Here is a 17,833-nt window from a genome sequence, read left to right on the forward strand (position 1 = left end):
CGTCAGGGTGGGAAAGCCATCTGCACCCTCGGTCTTACCTTTGCCGCTCTGTGTGGTCCCACAGCGTTTCCTGTTATTCTGACCTCTTCCCCTGCAGGGCTCATCTTTATTTTTTGTGACCTATTGTGAAAACAAGCTCATCTTCCCAGAGAAGTCACCCCACCACCCCAATCCATTGTCATCATGGAAATCAGCTCCAAGCCCTTGCTCCCTAAAGCCCAGAGCCTGGAGTTGAGGGTCTCATTCTCTTCTTACCCCATGCTGAATTAGTCACTAAATCCTGCTACGGTTTTTAACAATAGCGATAAAAATTGGTTTCTTTTTCTTCATTTTAATAGCTAAGTCCCTGATTCGGAGCTTTGTTTAAGTCCCTCGTAGTCTCCTATGGCTGTGCTCTCTATCTCTTCCTCTAATCAATTCAAGACACAATGGTTAAAATCATTTTTCATCTCGCTTGCTTTGACTAGATTTTTTTTTCAGTTCACAGGCTTAGAATAATAAAATAATAGAATTTTAAGGATAGAAAGGACCTTAAAAAAAATCACCCAGTCCCCATTCTTTAATGGATGAGGGGATAGATACTAAGAAAGGATAAATTGCCCAAGATCACACACATTGTCTGAGTTGGAATTAGATCCAAGCTACTGATGATGTCCCGGTCCACTCCCTTCACAGACCACAGTGCATGGCCCTGGTGGGCGCATAGCTCTTCCCCCTGTTCTGGGGAATCTGGCCCTCTCTCCCCCTCGCAGTAGGTACTTGCGGGGTTTATTTCCCCCAGGTGGAGAAGGCTGTTTTCCTCCTGGGCTCCTTCTCCCTCCTTCATGGTCTCACCCTGCTTCTATCTGCCTACGAACGACAGTTCCTTCCTCTGATTCCAAAGGAACTTCAAATCTAATTTCCTGTAAGAAACAGCAGGCTGAGTGAGAGGCCCTCTTTCCTCAACGGATGTGTCAAGTGTTGCCTTCCTGAGCCTCTCTCTAGCTGGTTTGAATTCAGCTCAGTACCAAGTTAGGAAACCTTACTAAGATCTCAATTCAAAGGCTGAACAAAAATCCAGACCTTGTTTCAGACTTTCGACTTGTTCGCTCTCACAGACCAATGCCAAGACTCTCACCCAGGACACACGCGCCAGCGCCATGCATTCTGTTGCATTGTCCAAAAGAGGGATTTTTATCTTTGGGTCCATTTTGGTCTCTTGGTAAATCCTACCGTTAGGCTGCGGAAGCTTAAGCAGCGGAGGAGTTCATTCTTTTATTTCCCCCTTTGTTAGCCATTTTCTGGTGTTAGCTGGAAAAATCATATCGACTCTATAAAGTACCAGTTTCTCTAAAGTATTTTTATATCTGTCCTTAGATAAAGATACAGTTCATTATAATATACTGCAAAGAGCTTTCCACCATTACTTAGTAAAACTAAATCATTAAAATATTATTTAAAATTAGTGAACTACTTCCTGGGTCTGGAAATACTTTTATTGTATAACAGAATGGAAGCTGACTTAAGCATAACATATACAATTTTAAATTTATTATATCATCAATCTGATGGTAAATTGGCAGACATTATTTATTTGGGGTATGAACAGTCAAGATTTCCTCCTGAGACCAAATCGTTGGCCATTCCTTAATTAACTTAGCAGAATATGAATTAAAACAGTAGGATATTAGATCCTGCTGATAATCGAAAAGCATGATATTCTTATACCATAACTAAAGCTCTAATCTCAGGGGAGACAGCATCCTGAAACCGGTGCCCTAGGTGAGCGCTAAGATGTATGTCCTTGTCATTGCGATGGGACCAAGGTAAGGGTTTGACTTATCTGTAGAACTGTGAAGTCGGGCACTTTCTCAGTCTGTGGGTTATGGCCCCATTTCCAGAAAAATCTATCCAAGCCTAATGTAACCCGGCAAATCTTTCAAATGAAATAGTCTTGAGGGAGGCAAGTTGTCATTTTCTGACGTATTATTTAGGGCTCAGCTCAAGTTTCATTCTTTCTCCCTTCCTTACTTAAACTCCCTGCTCATTCCCTGTAAGCGCCATTTTCTAATTAAGGAAAATGAAATTTGTAGCATGGAAAAGGGAGACATGACCTCCCTCGTGAGCTAGGCTGGCTCCTCCCCTCACGCCGCTAAAACACAGAATCCAGGGGTGTTTTTTTTTTTAATTGGTATCACTTTATCTTTAGTGCAAAACACATGGCAATAATTTAGTGAACTCCAGTGTTTCTCTTGTGGCAAATTGATAGCATAATTTTATTATGAGCCGAACAATGACTTCTGGACGCAGGAGCGAGTCTCCCAGAACTACACATAACGCGGTTGACTAAATGTAATACTCAGCGAAGGTAATGAAAACAGAGGCCTGGCTCAGCAAGGCCTAGGAGATTCTGACTTCTCGTTCCTGTCAAAGGGCTACTCAATCAATCATATCTGCAGCTTATTTAATGTCAGAAGCACTAAGCCGCCAAAGTGCACTGGGGCGAGCCCCTCAGAAATGACACCCGAGTCACGTGCTCTCTGATCTCTGAACCTGACGGGGTCAATAATCCGTGTATGGATTTTAATAAGTCACCTATTATGTTCCCTTCGGTGCTAATTATTTTACACATCACCCGTTTCCTGTTTCCTAACGTTGCTTTTGTAATAGCATTATGAAAATAAAAAATAGGAGGAAAGTTAAGCCCTAACTTGGCCTATTCCTTGACAGTGAGGATTTCTCTTTTTCCCCTTCCTATTCTATGCCATCAAGCACGAACTCAGACACAGAACGTGCGACAAGAGCTCGGGCTCACAGGAGACCTGCGTGTGCAGCCTCGAGTCACGCTGAATCACACAGGTCTAGGACTAGCCTCATGGCGGAAAGAGGTATGTGGAATTTGCCCTGTCTCACCTGGCCTCAGGTAACACAGGAAATACACCAGCTGGGGCCAAATTCCACTGAGCTTCTTCCTACCGAGTTTTAAGAAGAGGAGAGTTGCTCACAAACCCCCACGCTGCCTTTCAACTGTGCCAGCACATACAACACGGAGAGTCGAGACCACAACTTAGAAAAAAAGGGACAAGCGGGCCACATTGCTGGCTTCTATATGTTGCGGCACACACTTGGAGTCCATGCCACCCAGAGACTAGTCTACATTTTAGAAATAGTGTGTCCTTATTGAAAGCTGGCACATGTTTCAGAGTTCGGTGAAACTGGAAATGCAATGCCAAAATATATGACCATTTCATGTTGATAGTGTCAATCGTATCATATGGCATGAAGTATGCAACCTGTGGCCCCAAAGACATCATCCTATCCATTTTGTAGAAGAGAACACCCTTGGTTAAGGAAGACCCAGTTGTTTTCCTCAAGAGCGGAGTTGAAGCCATTAAGTCAAGACCCCTGGGTAATTTTTCACTGTGTGGACTTTGAGGTAGCCTTGAATTCAGATCTAGAGAACTCCTTCCCTGTTCCAAGCACCCTGAATTGGGTCTGCTGAAGTTTCTGTTGCTCATCTAAAGGCTTGAGGGAAGTTTGGAGCTCCGGAAGTCCATATTAAGCAACCTGAAACCTCAGCCTGCTGGGATTTATCTAAAAGATACAGTGTATCTGGAAATGCCCTATCTCCAGTGTTTACCTTGTCGGGGAAAGAGAGAAAGAACCTTGCCTGTTTCAACCTCAGTACAGAATGTGTGTGAATTTGTGGGAGAGCTGGGAGTTGGCTAATCTCAAGGGAATGACCAGTCAGCAGTGATGGTTCCGATTCACCCACAAAAACAAAACCAGACCGGAAACAACGCTGGGTGTTCTGATTAGAAGAAAAACAATGACCAGGAAAGGGACTCGAGGAAAGCAATATTGAAAAGAAAACAAAGGTTCCCTTTATTCTTCTCCCCAAATCTCTAAGGATTTTTTTTTCAAATATAAACTGAGTTTTCTTGTTAACACGATAGGAATAAATAGTTCTGAGTGTCCTAAAGGAGTGGGGTAGTGGACGTGGGGTGGGCACACAGAAGTGCTACCTACCCCTGCTCACTCTCATACTTGAGAAATCTAACACAATGAAAACAGCCGTAGTAACAACAAAACGAGTTCTCAAGATCGTGAGGCTAATAGGACCTACATTTACTCATTAACGGTGCAGAATCTCAATTAAGTAATTTTTACAAGGCTGCTCTCCAGTGGGGGAACGCATGAATGAACGAGTGGAGTGCACTGGGCGCAGGCAGCCTAAAGACCGCTTAGAAATGGCTTCTGGGAAAATGAATTTTTGGAAGGAATTTTTTCAAGTCCTCAGGACTGTAGGAAATCTTACTGGAAAAAGCCCCACAGTAGGGGGGAAAACCCAACAGCACTGAAAAGGAGAACCCAGTTGCTGCAGCCATCAGACTCATAAGAGCATAAAAGAAACTTGAGAGAAGTAGGGACAACATAGTATTGATGCATTCTGATCTACTTTGTGTCTTCTTAACAGCTTCTAATCTTGGGGTCTCTAGAAGCAATGCGCAGGCGAGCTTTCTACTTTCTACATTCCAGAAATAACCTAAGAGTAACTTGAAATCCCGATTTCTTGATTTTTTTTTTTAAAAAACAAGTTTTGTTTTCAAGACAACTTTTACTTTAATCTTCGTAACTGGAGCTAGAAATACTCCATCAGTCGCTATAGGATCGAGATACTTGTAAATATTGCAATGATGTGCTTCATTTTTCCCCCCTCCGTAAAAAGAAGTACATGCTCACGTCAATAGCATCCTAGCCTCAAATCCTACAGCAGGCTGAGGTCTAGGCTTTTCTTTCAGCATTCCTAGAGAAACCATGTGGATGATGCCAGTGGCGATGGATAAAGGATCTATTTGAGCAAGCCTTGTCTCTCTTCCAAATCCTGGCGTAATGAAGTGCAGAGGTAGGTAGAGTCCTGTGCTAATGCGGGGGCTGTCTGGAGCTCATTGTTTTTGTCAGTGAAAGAGAGGAGGCTAATTCTAAAAACCGAAAAAAAAAATATAAAAGAGAAAGAAAAAAAATAAAAGAAAAACAAAGAAATACAAAAAAAAAAACCCCAAACACATTTTAGGCCAATTTTCCTTCTATAATGCACAGATTTGATCAACGATAACTTTCAATATGAGGGCTTTTCCCTCTCAAAGTTTTCTTATTTAAACATTTCTTTAAGGAATTTTTTTTTCCTTTTTGGAATTGTTTCAAAAATTTGTTGTATTCTCTTTTTGTTGTGTGGTGTTTTCTATCCAGCACTGTACATTCCTTTAAACGAGCAACTTTTTTCCCCTCCTCTTTATTGGCATCCTAACGCAGCAAAGAAATATGTATCCTGAGATAATGCCGCCAGCTTGCTATGAAAACCATATTTCATTCTTTCTTTATGCAGAAAAAAAAGGGAAAAGCACAAAGCAGTGGGTGTAATCGAAGGCGAGGGACTGCCTCAAACCTCCCCTTCGCATCCCCTCGCTGGCACCCTCTTCCTTTATTTCCCCTCTGCTCCTTTTGTTTACCAGTTCCAAAAGGCCCTTGCTGGGTCTGAGCTGCTGGTCTACACTTGTACTGAATCGAAATTTCTGGAAATGGTACCTCCATCCATACAGGATAGGAGCTGTCTAGAATCACTGATCTGATAGGGTAATAGATGGGAGGCCTGGGTTCACATTTTTGTGAGAATTTCACACCATGAAATGGGAAATGGGATCTGGCCACCTTGCCATCTCGGTCAGAATTGGTAAGCCATGTATAGACTCCTAGCTTCACCCCCGTTAGATGTCCTGCAGATCAGACAGTGCAGACGGAAACCCACCTCACTGTCGGGGCAGTCCCTCTGGTTACGTGTTCATTGTGCTGGTTTCTTTTCTTGTCTTCTAACTCCTAATCTATTTCACTCCTTCCTTCTTAGAAATAATTGTGGGTCTCCGAGAAATAATAATAGGACCCTTGGATGGAATGTTTAGCGTCCTGTGCAGGTGGACAGAGATGGGAATTCCTATTGCTACTACAGCCTAGGGAGTATCAGCTAGGAGGAACATCCTTTGGGTGAGCAGAAGACCACACGGGACAAACTGGAAACACGGGGTTCCCTTGGCCTCTCCACCTCCCTTCCAGGGACTGGCTGTTTCTGACACAGAGAACCCAGAGAGACAAAACTCTTACCTCCAGCTCTCCACACTGGAGTTCGAAAGCATGCTTTTTTTTGTGTGTGTGTTCATTCTTCAGCATTGGCAGTCTCAGCACATTAAATGCTGACAATGAATCTAGCACCTGGCAAATCGGACTTGAGATTCAAATGGATTTTTATTCTGAAACATAGATGTTACTCGGAAATAATCACCGCAGACGGCAGCTTTGCGTTTAACAAACGGCCGTGGGGGGAAACTGCTGAGCGGGGAGAGGCTGTTTAGTCCGGCAGGCTTTGCTCCTTCTAGGGTTTTCTCAACTCCACCTCCCCGGTTTACCACTCAATCCTTCAATCCTTTCTCTCTTGAGATAAAAGTGTCCAGCTGTCTCTGTTCCTCATTTACATTTCCTGCACCACTGGCCAAATTATTCCATATGTTTACTGCAAAATTATCTCCCTCAATTCCCAGCTTACTCTCAATGTCCTAATATTACAACATATTTCCCCGTGTCCGCTCTCTCTCTCGGCGGCAGGACGACAACACACACACCTTGGAAAATGACTTTTCCTTGCTGTGAAGAGGGACGACCTTTTCATCCCTTACTCTTCCTCCTACTAATTAGGAGGCAGAAATTGGACTCGGAAATTCACTGACATAGGCCTGCAAGCGACTGTCCCTCCTCAAGTCCACCTAGATCATGATGGCGGTTCTTCAAGAGGAAGCATCCGGGTGAATTTGGCACAATGGCCTCTACTCTTGAGTTTGTCTGGGATGCTGGGTTCCTAGGGAATATTATTGCTTTCGTCAGGCAACCACCTTGCTGCTGTCAACCAGGACCTTAGAGTCCCAACTGTGTTACCTTTGATTCTCAGAGTGCTCACAAGCTTCGTCACTCTTCCCTGTAGTACCCTTTATACCAGCCTTGCCCCATTTCACACGTAAGAGAGCTAAGTCCCGTGTGCTGGTGTCTGCGAAGGCTCTGTGCCTTCTTAAAGCAGAAAGGAAGGAGGGCTACTTAGAAGGTACACTGATGCCCAAGAGACTGCCAAAAGTCCCTCAGTTCTGATGAAACAAACTTCTGTCTCATCTAGGAAATTCGCCGGGAGCCAAACTGAAGCAGGAGAAGTCAAACTTCTGTCCTCTGCCAGGGTGTCAATCATTGAGAAATGTTACAGCTAATATGATTGTGGGCCCCCAAGATAGGAAGACAGGCAAGCTGGACATGGGGAATTAGTAGTTAATCTTAGTTTGAGAGGTTGTGCAAGGCATCTATCTGTAATACAAGGGAATTCTCTGGACCACCTTCATCTGAAAAGTTCCTTCGTTTAAGTTTCATGCATTGTTATTTGGGGGCCTGGGGCCACCAGGAAGAAGTAAATCCTAGTTTGCCTGCATTCAGTCAACAGCTCAGCCCTGTGGACTTTGTATGTCGTTTTTGTCGTTGGTTATAATTACTGCAATCACATGCATTTTTAAGAGTACAGTATATTTCTTCTTTTAAAAATTAATCTGGAGCCAGGCACAGTGACTCATGCCTTTAATTTCAGAACTCTGGAGTCAGAGGCGGGCCTATCTTTGTGAGTTCAAGGCCAGCCTGGTCGATAAAGCAAGTTCCAGATAAGCCAAGGTTACACAGTGAGACCCTGTCTCAAAGAACAATAATAAACCTGAGAGCAAATGTGGTTGTATGTGCCTATAATCCCAAAACTCAGGTGGATGGGTGAAGATTGTGTGTTCAAGACCAACCTGGACAACGTAGAGAATTCTGGCCAAGCAAGAACCTGTCTCAAAATAAAAAAACAGCAATAACAAAACTCATCTGTTGTGGGATTTCTAGGTAGAGATAACTACAGGTACTTACTATGTTGCCTGGGAACAGGTGTGGTGTTGTGATTTAGCTGCCAGAGCTTTACATTTTCTTTCTCTGTGTGTATGGGATGTGTGTGTATGCGTGTGTGTATTGTGTGTGTGTGTGATGTGCACATGAACATTTTGTGTATGTTAGTGCAATGTGCATGTACCACGAGAGACGTGTGGACTCGGAGGACAACCTTGGAAGTTGGTCCTCATTTTCCACCTTGGCTGAGACAAGGGTTTTTGTTGTCTGTTGTGTGAGCTAAGCTAGCCCCGAGCCTCTGGATTCTCTTGTCTGTGTCTCCCATCTCACTCGAAACTGGGATCTCAGATACTGCTGCCAGCCTTGTGTGGGCTCTGGGGCTGGAACTTGGGTCCTTTCGCTTGTTCTACTGAGCTACCATCTCCCTATCCCTAGCTGGGGTTTTGTCCAAGTGACGTTGTCATATTTCAGTGGATAGCATTGTCAAAGACACACAAATGCAACTCAAAAAATTCCTGAAGTGACAACTTTCTCCTTAGAAAAATATTTTTTTCAAAATTTTTTTATCAGTGTGAGCATGCCTCCTGAAAAACGCCAGTGTCAATAACCTAAAATTTCCCCTCTCCTTGCTAAGCTTTGACAGTCATTTGTAAACTCTTACCTCCTAAAGCTCACTCATCTTTCCCTCCTGGCAAAGCAAAACATAAAACAACAACAAAAACCCTACAAAAATGATCATACAATAAATCACAAAAGTCTACCTTTGTTTAAACAGAGAAGCTATGCCATAGGAAGCTGTCTGCATTTGAAAATGTTTTCCTTAAACATGTATGTTTCCTTTTGGAAGAAATCTCCATTCTAGCTTGCGAGCTATTTGACAAAAATTTTATTTATGCCATTTTGCAGAATAATTTTTTTCTCTGTTTTTGTAATTATTCTTAATCATTAAAGGCGTGCTCTACCATGCCTGGCTTTGCTTTTGGCTTTTTGAGTCAAGGCTTAAAACCCTGTAGTCCATATTGGCCTGGAATTCACTGCATAGCCAAGGCTAGTATTGCACTCACTGTATTCCTCCTGCCTCAGCCTCTCAAGTCCTAGGTTACAGGTGTGCGACACCATGACTCACTGCCTCATCCATAATGTCAATCTGTAATGTAACTGAATGGTTTATTATTCATGGACTTCTGAGAGATAAGTGTAAGACAATGACATCCGTGTCATAAACGCTGGTCCTTCTGGACGTCATGCTTTGGGTTGGTTGTGTTTGACACACCCCTACTATAAACACATGAGAAAAGTCATCTGGGGTCATCTCAAACACAGGCTGCAGAGATCTAACCCATCTTCATTTCTCTCAATTGTCTCCTAAACTTCCATTTTGCTTGTTTGTTCTTCATTCCTAATTACTGACGGCTCTTAACTGGCCTGTCGTTACTGCTCGTAGCTCTCATGAGGTGCACGTGGCCACGTCTATTGCTTGTTACGGTGGCTGTTATTTTACAGTGCTCCTTAAGCCCCTTGGCCTTTCTGCTCTAAAGACGAGGAGCAGAACTGGGCAGCAGAAGGTTTCCCAGGCCACTCTAACTCACTGCCGAGAGTGGCAAGCAAGACTGGCCACCTGGCCGCAACTGGCTGATGGGGGGGGGGTTTAAACTTTATAAGCTATTTGTTTATCAATCTATTTAAAATTTATCTTTTATTTACATGTATGTGTGTATTTACATGTGTGTCCTTGTGTGTGTATGTGTGTGTTAAGCATATGATCACAGAGACTGGAAGAGGGCATCAGATCTCCTGGAGCTAGAGATATAGGCGGTTGTGAGCCATCTAAGGTGGGTGCTGAGAATCAAACGTGGGTCTTCTGGAAGAGCGGCAGCAAGTGATCTGAATCACTGAGCCATCTCTCCAACCCCAGGAACTACTTTTGACCCTCTTTGCCTGAGAGTGACAGCTCTCTGGGCCTAGAAATCTCATCTCTAGTCTACTCTTCTTATCAATGTCCCGCACCTGAAGCCCGACTCTGAAGCCTCCTGAAAGAGGAGAGACAGAGCTGTTTTCAAGGTGACTTTGTCAAGGCATGGGACAAGTTCAAAATGTAGCAAGGTGGAGACCGTTCCTTTTCAGATCTCTCTGAAATCCCCAGGTGGGGGCCACTGCCTTACACTCCTGGCAGTGCTTCGGGGTGCTCGTGAAGCTATCCTTGGGAGTCGCGCCTTATTATCAAAGTTATGGTAGCTATTAGCTAAGAATTCGACCCGAGGGCAGGATTACAGAATTTTTCAGAAGGAAGTGTGAAAATGAGAAAGGCGGAATTATTTTGTAGAGACGGAGGCGTCAACGTTTATCCCGTATTAAGGCAAGTGTGCCGCGTGACAGACTGCCGTTCCTCACCCTCGGCAAATGTAGCCCAAATGACAGAGAAACAAGAAACCCAAAATATCACACCAGCTGAACTCCTGCACATGCCTTGGGGCTCCGTGGAATTCAGAAAGGAAGGGTTCTTTCTTCCAGGCTCCAGCCAGGTGTCTGTGAGGGAGAGCTGGTCTTTAGACTGAGGGCTGAGATGCCTTTTCTCTTCAAGGGCAATGACTACATCAAAAAATGCTGGGGACGGATGATATGAGACAGTGTTTTCAAAGAAAGGTCAAATGGCAATGCCAAATATCAACAAAGAAGCATCCCATTTCTTTCAAATATTCCCATCACTACTTCCCTGAATGTGCCCAAATTTCCAAAGAACCCAGTTTTCTAAAGGGATGTTAATTGTACCAGAAACCACTGAATCTGCAGTAGCTTACCCTGGAGGTCGGTGCATACAAAACAATAAACGGGACCAAGTCTCCTAAACTTAACCCAGAATGTAGTCCGTCTATTGTTTCAGACCACTGATTGCTTGTGCTGGAAACATGAATGAGAATCTGTATGTTTACACATATTAGCTATTTACATCAGGAGGCTCCTATCACCGCCAGTCCAGACACATCTTGCTCTGGAGATTATAGCCTTCATTCCACGATTTCGCTCGAAAGGGTATCTTTAAATGTACATAGCTCCAATCTTTAGGAGAAAATTAAAGAGAATTCCAGTCTGTATTGTCTATCCCTTTCTTTCTGCCTCTCTTTTCAGGTTAGCAGTTTATTTCTGCATTAATCACCCTGACAGAAGCAAGGCAACTCAATTTTCTGCTTCTGTAGGTAGGCACATCACTTTCCGTACAACACTAGGCATGAAAAGGGCTGCAGCTAAGCTTTGGTTACTGGTGTAATTGAAATGCTATCCACACTATAGGGTGCATTAAAGTCAGATAACGACAGTTCCTGTGGCCAATTTAAGTAGCTTGACTTCCCTGGGAAAAAAAAAATTGCCTGACAGATAAGGCAGACAAACTGGCTAATTCTCCAAGCATGTCTCTCATTGTGATCCTAGAAAAATGAGAAAAAAATGAATCACAGAACCACAAAATCAATTGACCCTCGGGTAGCTCATCAGGCGGCGAGCCTGATAAACCTAAAAGCTTTGTTAATGTCTGCCTGCCTGTATCCCACAGATAGAGCACTTTGTAAATGAACCTGCTTTGATAAATATATTAAGGAAAGCTGTGAATAAAGCCAGAGACTTCTCATTTGTAAATACAACCTCTGCTACATGGAATTAGAATGATAAAGTGGAGTTCCATGTAATTAAGTTTGTATAAGGCCTGAAATCCGTGCAAATACTTCCCCTGAATTTTGAAAGAGAACTGTCAGTTCAATTAATCTGAACATCACCCCAAGAATGTACAGAACAAAATTAAGCCGCTGATAAAACCTGGACCAGTATTTTGATAAGTAATTCCTATATCATTTCTTGGCCACTGTGATCATTTTATTTAATCCCCTACCCCTCCTCTTTCCGCAGTTTCTCTCTAAGCCATGTACAAAGGGTAGATGGCCCATATACCACCATGCAAGTAATCTAAATCACAAGCTAAAAATGGAAGGAGGAAAAAAAAACCTTTCTTCCATTAAAGAAAAATTAGGGTAAACAAATACCGAAGAGCAGATACAAGACAAAACAAAACAAGCCCCCAAATCCCACACCCCTGCATCTACATTGTTCCTCAGAGTCCAGACAAAAGGAATCTTCCCAGAGGAAGTGGCTGCGTGTGAGCATTGTGCAAAAGACACACAGACAACAATATTGAACAGGACCTAGCCAGGCCGACTTTGTGAGTCAGCTGGAAAATTTGAAAATGTCAGGGGCGAGAAAAGTGAATGTAGGGGAGAAGAAAAAGAAAAGAAAGAGTGGGAAAGAAGAAATCCTATGACCCTACTTGTCTAGGCTCCCTGTCCTTCACCCTGGGCCCGGATTTCCCACCTCGGGGAAGAAATGCAGACATTACCTTTGATTTCCTTTGTTCCAGGAACAACAAAACAATATAAAAACAAAAACAAAAAAAAGCAAACAATTATCTAGAAACCCCGCTTTAGTCAAGAGAGGAAGATCTTGGAGTCACTCACCAGTTGTTAACTTGGAGAATTGTCAGTCCTGTGTCTTGCGCTAACTGTTTCTTCTGCTCTTCGGAAGGGTACGGGTGCTGATGAAGAGACAAATGTTTTAAGAGTTGCATCAGAAGTTGGGAAAGAGGCACATACTTCCCAGCATGAAACCACACTGGTGCATTCTTTATTCTACAGCTTAGTTCTCCTCGCCACATGGAAAAATATATCAAACTTGCTGACAAGTGTGAACTGGAGGCAGTGGGGACAACCCCAACTTCCTGTCACACTCCATAGGACCAGCCATGAAAGTCCAGGTAACTCAGTCACATAGAGCGACTTCGATCCTTTGAGGTGGAAGGTGTGTTGGAACGGCATCCAAATTCTGGGTGTTTCTATGCCTGTCTGTTGTGTGTAGGGTATTCATTTCCTTCACTCGCTAGTGGGTTACATGGAATTCAAATTCTATGTTATCTTGAGAGACTGGTCTACATAACTGTTATTTTTTAGTTGATATCAGGCTACCTACATTTGGATCATGGGCCAATATGTAATCACAACTATTCTGAAAAGCCAAGGCAAATGATTAGATGCAGAGTCTTTCGTGGGGATGGGTTGGGATTCTTTAATTTTTACTGGTTAGTTCTCTGGGCTATCAAGGTCACATACATGACTTGCCTAGGCTACATGTTCCTCACCCTAGGCACAAATTTCACAACTCAGGGAAGAAGGAGTCGGTTATATGCCATGCTTCCTATGAAATTTTTCCATGTTAACGTCAAGTACAGCAACAAGAGAACAAAGCCGTAGGTTGCAGTTTTGAATTCTTTCATTCCACCACAGTCCACTCACACTGATAATGACCAGTCCTCCCATTATCCTCCTTTCCATTTTCCTCTCTCATCTTGAAACCCAGAATTGTTATTTTACAGTCATGCATTTCCTTCAAGAAGTTCTGCGCTGGAGGGCACGTGATTACGAAACACATCTGTTACATAAGGACCTGTTCAAAATCCACTGGTTTTCTTATACATGAAGGTAACTTTTGTCCCCATGTTACAGTTCTTCATAGACCAGAAAGCCTTGAGTTGTGATCTCACCCACATAACTGAGGTGTCATCAAGGGGCTGGGGAAGTGGTTCAGCGCTAAGGTGCCTCCTACTTTTGCAGAGGACCTGAGTTTAGTTCCCAGAACCCAAGTTGAGCATTTCACAGCTGCTTGTATTCCAACTCCCAGGTATCTGGGGCCTCTGCACTCACGTGCACACTGCCTCCCCCCAGACACACAACTGAGTAATCTAAACAGGGCTTTCTAGTGTTCTAATCATCCCAGCATTGGCGGGGTGCGATGCCTTTCAATCAGCTAAGAATTCAGTTCCCAGGTATTCCACCTTCTACAATAGCATGCATTCTCCAAGACGTGCATGGTTGTTTATCCAAGAACCCACAAGCCACCAGGTTCAACAAAATCCCCTGCATAGCCAAAGGGTTAACTAGATCTGTATTAATATAGAAGCCAGGCTTTTAATATTCTGCAAATGTTAACAAAGAAAGATGATAATGTTGAGTTAATATGGGTTAAGCATAAAATGAAAATAAATTTTTCTGATTGCGAGGTGTTGACACTTTTTTGGCTAGGGCCTGCAGCCTGTTCCTTGAAGCTGTGTAATTACAGAAGGCTTTGCCCCTCCTTCCCCCTCCTGCTCGAGCCTCCCCACATTAGTAATGACCCCTTCACTGCTTCAAAAACCACTAATGGTCTTCAGCACAGGCAAGAAAAATGAACAGGGTAAATTGGAATCCACAGTCAGTAATTTGCATCCTATGAGGCTGCTTCGGCCACTCACACTCATTCCTGGCCATCAATCGCTGCCTGTCAGGTACTGCACTCTGCCTCCGTGACAAATACTCCTCCTAACACTCCGATTCGTCCAAACAATGCAATTGTCCTCTATTCTCCGTTTGGTAATGGAGAAAATGAATGGCTCACAAACAAGAATTGTTCATCAGAGGCGCCGAGGTGCCTTCAAACTGGAGGAGACCTAGAGTACACGTTTTAATTGACTGAAAAGACTGGCTGGGAAGCAAATGACAATTTTTGAAAAATCCTCCTTGTCAAGGTATTTCCCGGCCAAATTCAAGGCAGTGGTCCCCTTTTGATTTTCTGAAATTTGAAAGTCTAGGTTTATAGGCTGTCAGCCCAGGGGGAGAAATCGTGCAAACAGCCAGAATCAAAATGAAAATAAAGATGCATTCCCCCAAATGTATAGAAGGGGGACTGGAAATATAATGTGCCTCAGGGTGCTGCTTCTTTATCCAACCTCTCTCTCTCTCTCTCTCTCTCTCTCTCTCTCTCTCTCTCTCTCTCTCTCTTCCCCCACCATGTGCCATGTGTTTGTTGCTGTCGTCATTTGTCCAAAAAAGTTCTGAGAAGTGTGAAGTAGGGGTGTGTGTGTCTGTGTGTGTGAGAGAGAGGGGGGAGATAGAAAGAGAGAGAGAGAGGGAGGGATAGAAAGAAAGAGAGAGTGTGTTTAGATGAAAAAGGTGGTTTAGGAGAAGAGTAGAAAGTGGAGGTTACTAGATTACCGCAGAGCCAATTCCTTCAAGATTGATTGTAAATTCTGATTGAATCACAGGAATGCTTTCTAGTGTTTTCTTAGAAATGTAGTCAGATGATTGCAGAATTTTACAAACAGTGCCTTTTATCTTGGGAATCCCTTGCTATACTTTCTCTATTTCATAAGCAGTTTCAAATTCCATCCAGAATCATTAAAAACATTGGTACCTTACCAAAATTCACCTTGCACAGATGGCTTTTTTTTTTAATTAATAGGGAAGAGTAGAAGTTTTAAGTTCTTTGAATGCCACCCTGTGGGTTTTGAGCACGGCAGATCCGTGCCCCTTTTATACATGGGGTGGACTGCTGATCTGTGAGTGCCCTGGCATCCAGCCACTGGATTTCTAGAATTAAAAGAGCGATTGAGAACAATCGGCTTTCAGAGGGACTGGAACATGACAATGTGTTTTGGATTAATTTACAAGTATATGTTCAGATTTAAGGGCAAACCACGGAACTGAAGGACTTCTCTCCTCCGTAATCTATCGTGTGCATGCTTTATTGGGACAGACATCATGCTGAAATAATAAACAGGGGAAGCCTTGGCTCCTTCTTTGATGTATATTACTAAATGTCTGACCGGCTCAAATTTAAAATAAACTTTGGTATGTTTGCACTTGGAAACTGGAAGTGGACCACAAGCAATAATTTGTAGTCAATCTCCATGTTCTTGGCCTAAGGCTATAGTTTTGACTGTTCACTGTTGGGGGCCAACTCTCCGGGGTCCTGTGGCCCAGAGTCACCTCAGCTTCCTCCTAAGAGCACAGAGTGTCACACAATAACGATGGTGATGAGTCCCTTCATCAATAAAGCACTAAAGGTTAAGGATTTCCACATCTCAAAATGATCCCAAGGCCACCGGTGAATAAAAACACGTCCTTAAAGTTCCTCTTACTTGGAATATCAGCTAGCAAAGGTTGGGAAAGTGAAAAGGGCATGCATAGCTCATGATTCAACGAAAGAGAAAATGTTCTTTAATTTAGTCTTGTGTTTAAAATCCACTTGAAAGAAAGATGTCTTTATTCAAGCCACAGCAGGCCTCCTCTCCTTCTTCTTAGAGTAGACCAAGTACATGGTACTTTGTAGATCAAGTGCACGGACCTGGAGCTACATCCTTACATTACAGCCCTGGGGCATTTGGGTAAAAAGGCATTTAATAATGATTATTTGTGACTAGACCCTCACCAACAATGTCCAAACTAGCGCTGGTTGATCATGGATTCCATTCTGTACTACAAACATTTATGCTGATATTGTAAAATATTAAGTGATGTTTCAAATTGCCCCACAAACTAGAAGCACACAGTAAGGAAAAGGGAGCTGTTTTTTTTTTTTTGCAAGATTAAAACACTGTAAGTCACCTACACACCTATCAATTGGAAAAAAGTGGAATGAAATGTGATTGTTTTTTCTAAGCCAGCAGTGGAAGAGAGTGGGGTGGTTGGGGTGGGGTGGGAGTATGGTGGTTCATTTCTTTAAAGAAGGTACATAGAGGTGAATCTCTGTGAGCTCACGGCCAGCCTGGGCTACATATGGAGTTCCAGGCCAGCCAAGGCTCCATAATTTGTCAAATTACTTGTGTAATACAATAGAAAAACGGTTAAGTTGCTTACTGTGAAGGATGTTAGATGGGATAAATTCAGGTTACTATGGTGATGATGACTTCCCCTTCTTTCTAACATACTCACTTTGCAGACTTAACCCAGGTTACTTTGTTATTTTTTTGAAAATAATTTTTCTTATGTGTGTCTTTTCCTTAAGATTTTATTTTAAATTGTGTGTGTGTGTGTGTGTGTGTGTGTGTGTGTGTGTGTGTGTGTGTGTGTGTAGGACTGTCTGTACATGTGAGTTCAGCTGCTCTTGCTCTTGGAGGCCAGAGGCATTGGATTCTCTTTGGATCTGGAGTTACAGGGAGTTGTGAGTTGCTGAATGTGGATGCTGGAGACCAAACATGGGTCCTCTGAAAGAGCTGTCTGTGCTGTCAGCCTCTGAGCCGTCTTTCCTCCAATGTGATCTTGATTTTTTTTCATGTTAGTTACATATGAAACCCTGAACATATTTTCCCAATATGAACAAAGAAACTGCTTTGGGAGGACATCCTTGAGCGATCTTGGACCACACTCCCTGGGTACAAAGGACTTAGCCCTTGCGTAAATAAATTCATCTATGAATGGAAGGTCAAGTTGAGTCAATTGTCATTCATTTCATCAACTTTTTCTTATGTGGACAACAACTACTATACCATGAATAAAACACACTTTTTCATCAGCTTTAAAAAAGGAATGGGAAACAATAACACAAACCACACTTTAAAGCGCCCCTCCCCTGTCTTTGTTTCTCAAGGTAATATCTTCCCCCACTAAATTTCCAAAAAAATTTACTAGATACTTAGAATTTCATGTCTTTTTTGCCCTGCTTATTTACATCTCTTCTTGGTATAACTCCCTAACAAGGAAGATTTATGTGGGTTTTCTTTTTCTCTTTTGTATTTCTCTTCTACTCTTTCGTTGCTTTGTATTTTTAGAAGCAGGGTCTCACTATGTAGCTTTGACTAACTTGGAACTTTTGCTTTGCAGACCAGGCTGGCCTCAAGAAACCCGCCTGCCTCTGCCCCCCTAGTGCTGGCATTAGAAACATTAACTCCCTGACTTGGCCGCTCTCTCACTGCTTCTGTGTATTTGCAGCAAGAATGGCAAGCCCGGCCATTGGTTCCTTTTAAGTTTTGTCAGTAGCTCTTATTACATGTCACTGAGCCTGAGATATAAGTCTGGGTGGTAAGATAAAGGGGTACGAAGACCTG

General features: G+C 43.0%; 1 protein-coding gene across 8 annotated transcripts in view; it reads right to left on the bottom strand.

The window, feature by feature from the left end:
- Positions 1–17,833, bottom strand: part of Meis2 (Meis homeobox 2) — a 208,040-nt gene that overhangs the window by 48,423 nt on the left and 141,784 nt on the right. For all 8 annotated transcript variants that reach the window (XM_075961748.1, XM_075961752.1, XM_075961746.1 and 5 more), the window contains exon 9: positions 12,438–12,514. In XM_075961748.1, the coding sequence (XP_075817863.1) occupies positions 12,438–12,514 (77 nt within the window). The remainder of the gene's footprint in view (positions 1–12,437; positions 12,515–17,833) is intronic.

Source organism: Microtus pennsylvanicus, chromosome 2 (genome assembly GCF_037038515.1).
Source record: "Microtus pennsylvanicus isolate mMicPen1 chromosome 2, mMicPen1.hap1, whole genome shotgun sequence".
NCBI lineage: Eukaryota > Metazoa > Chordata > Mammalia > Rodentia > Cricetidae > Microtus > Microtus pennsylvanicus.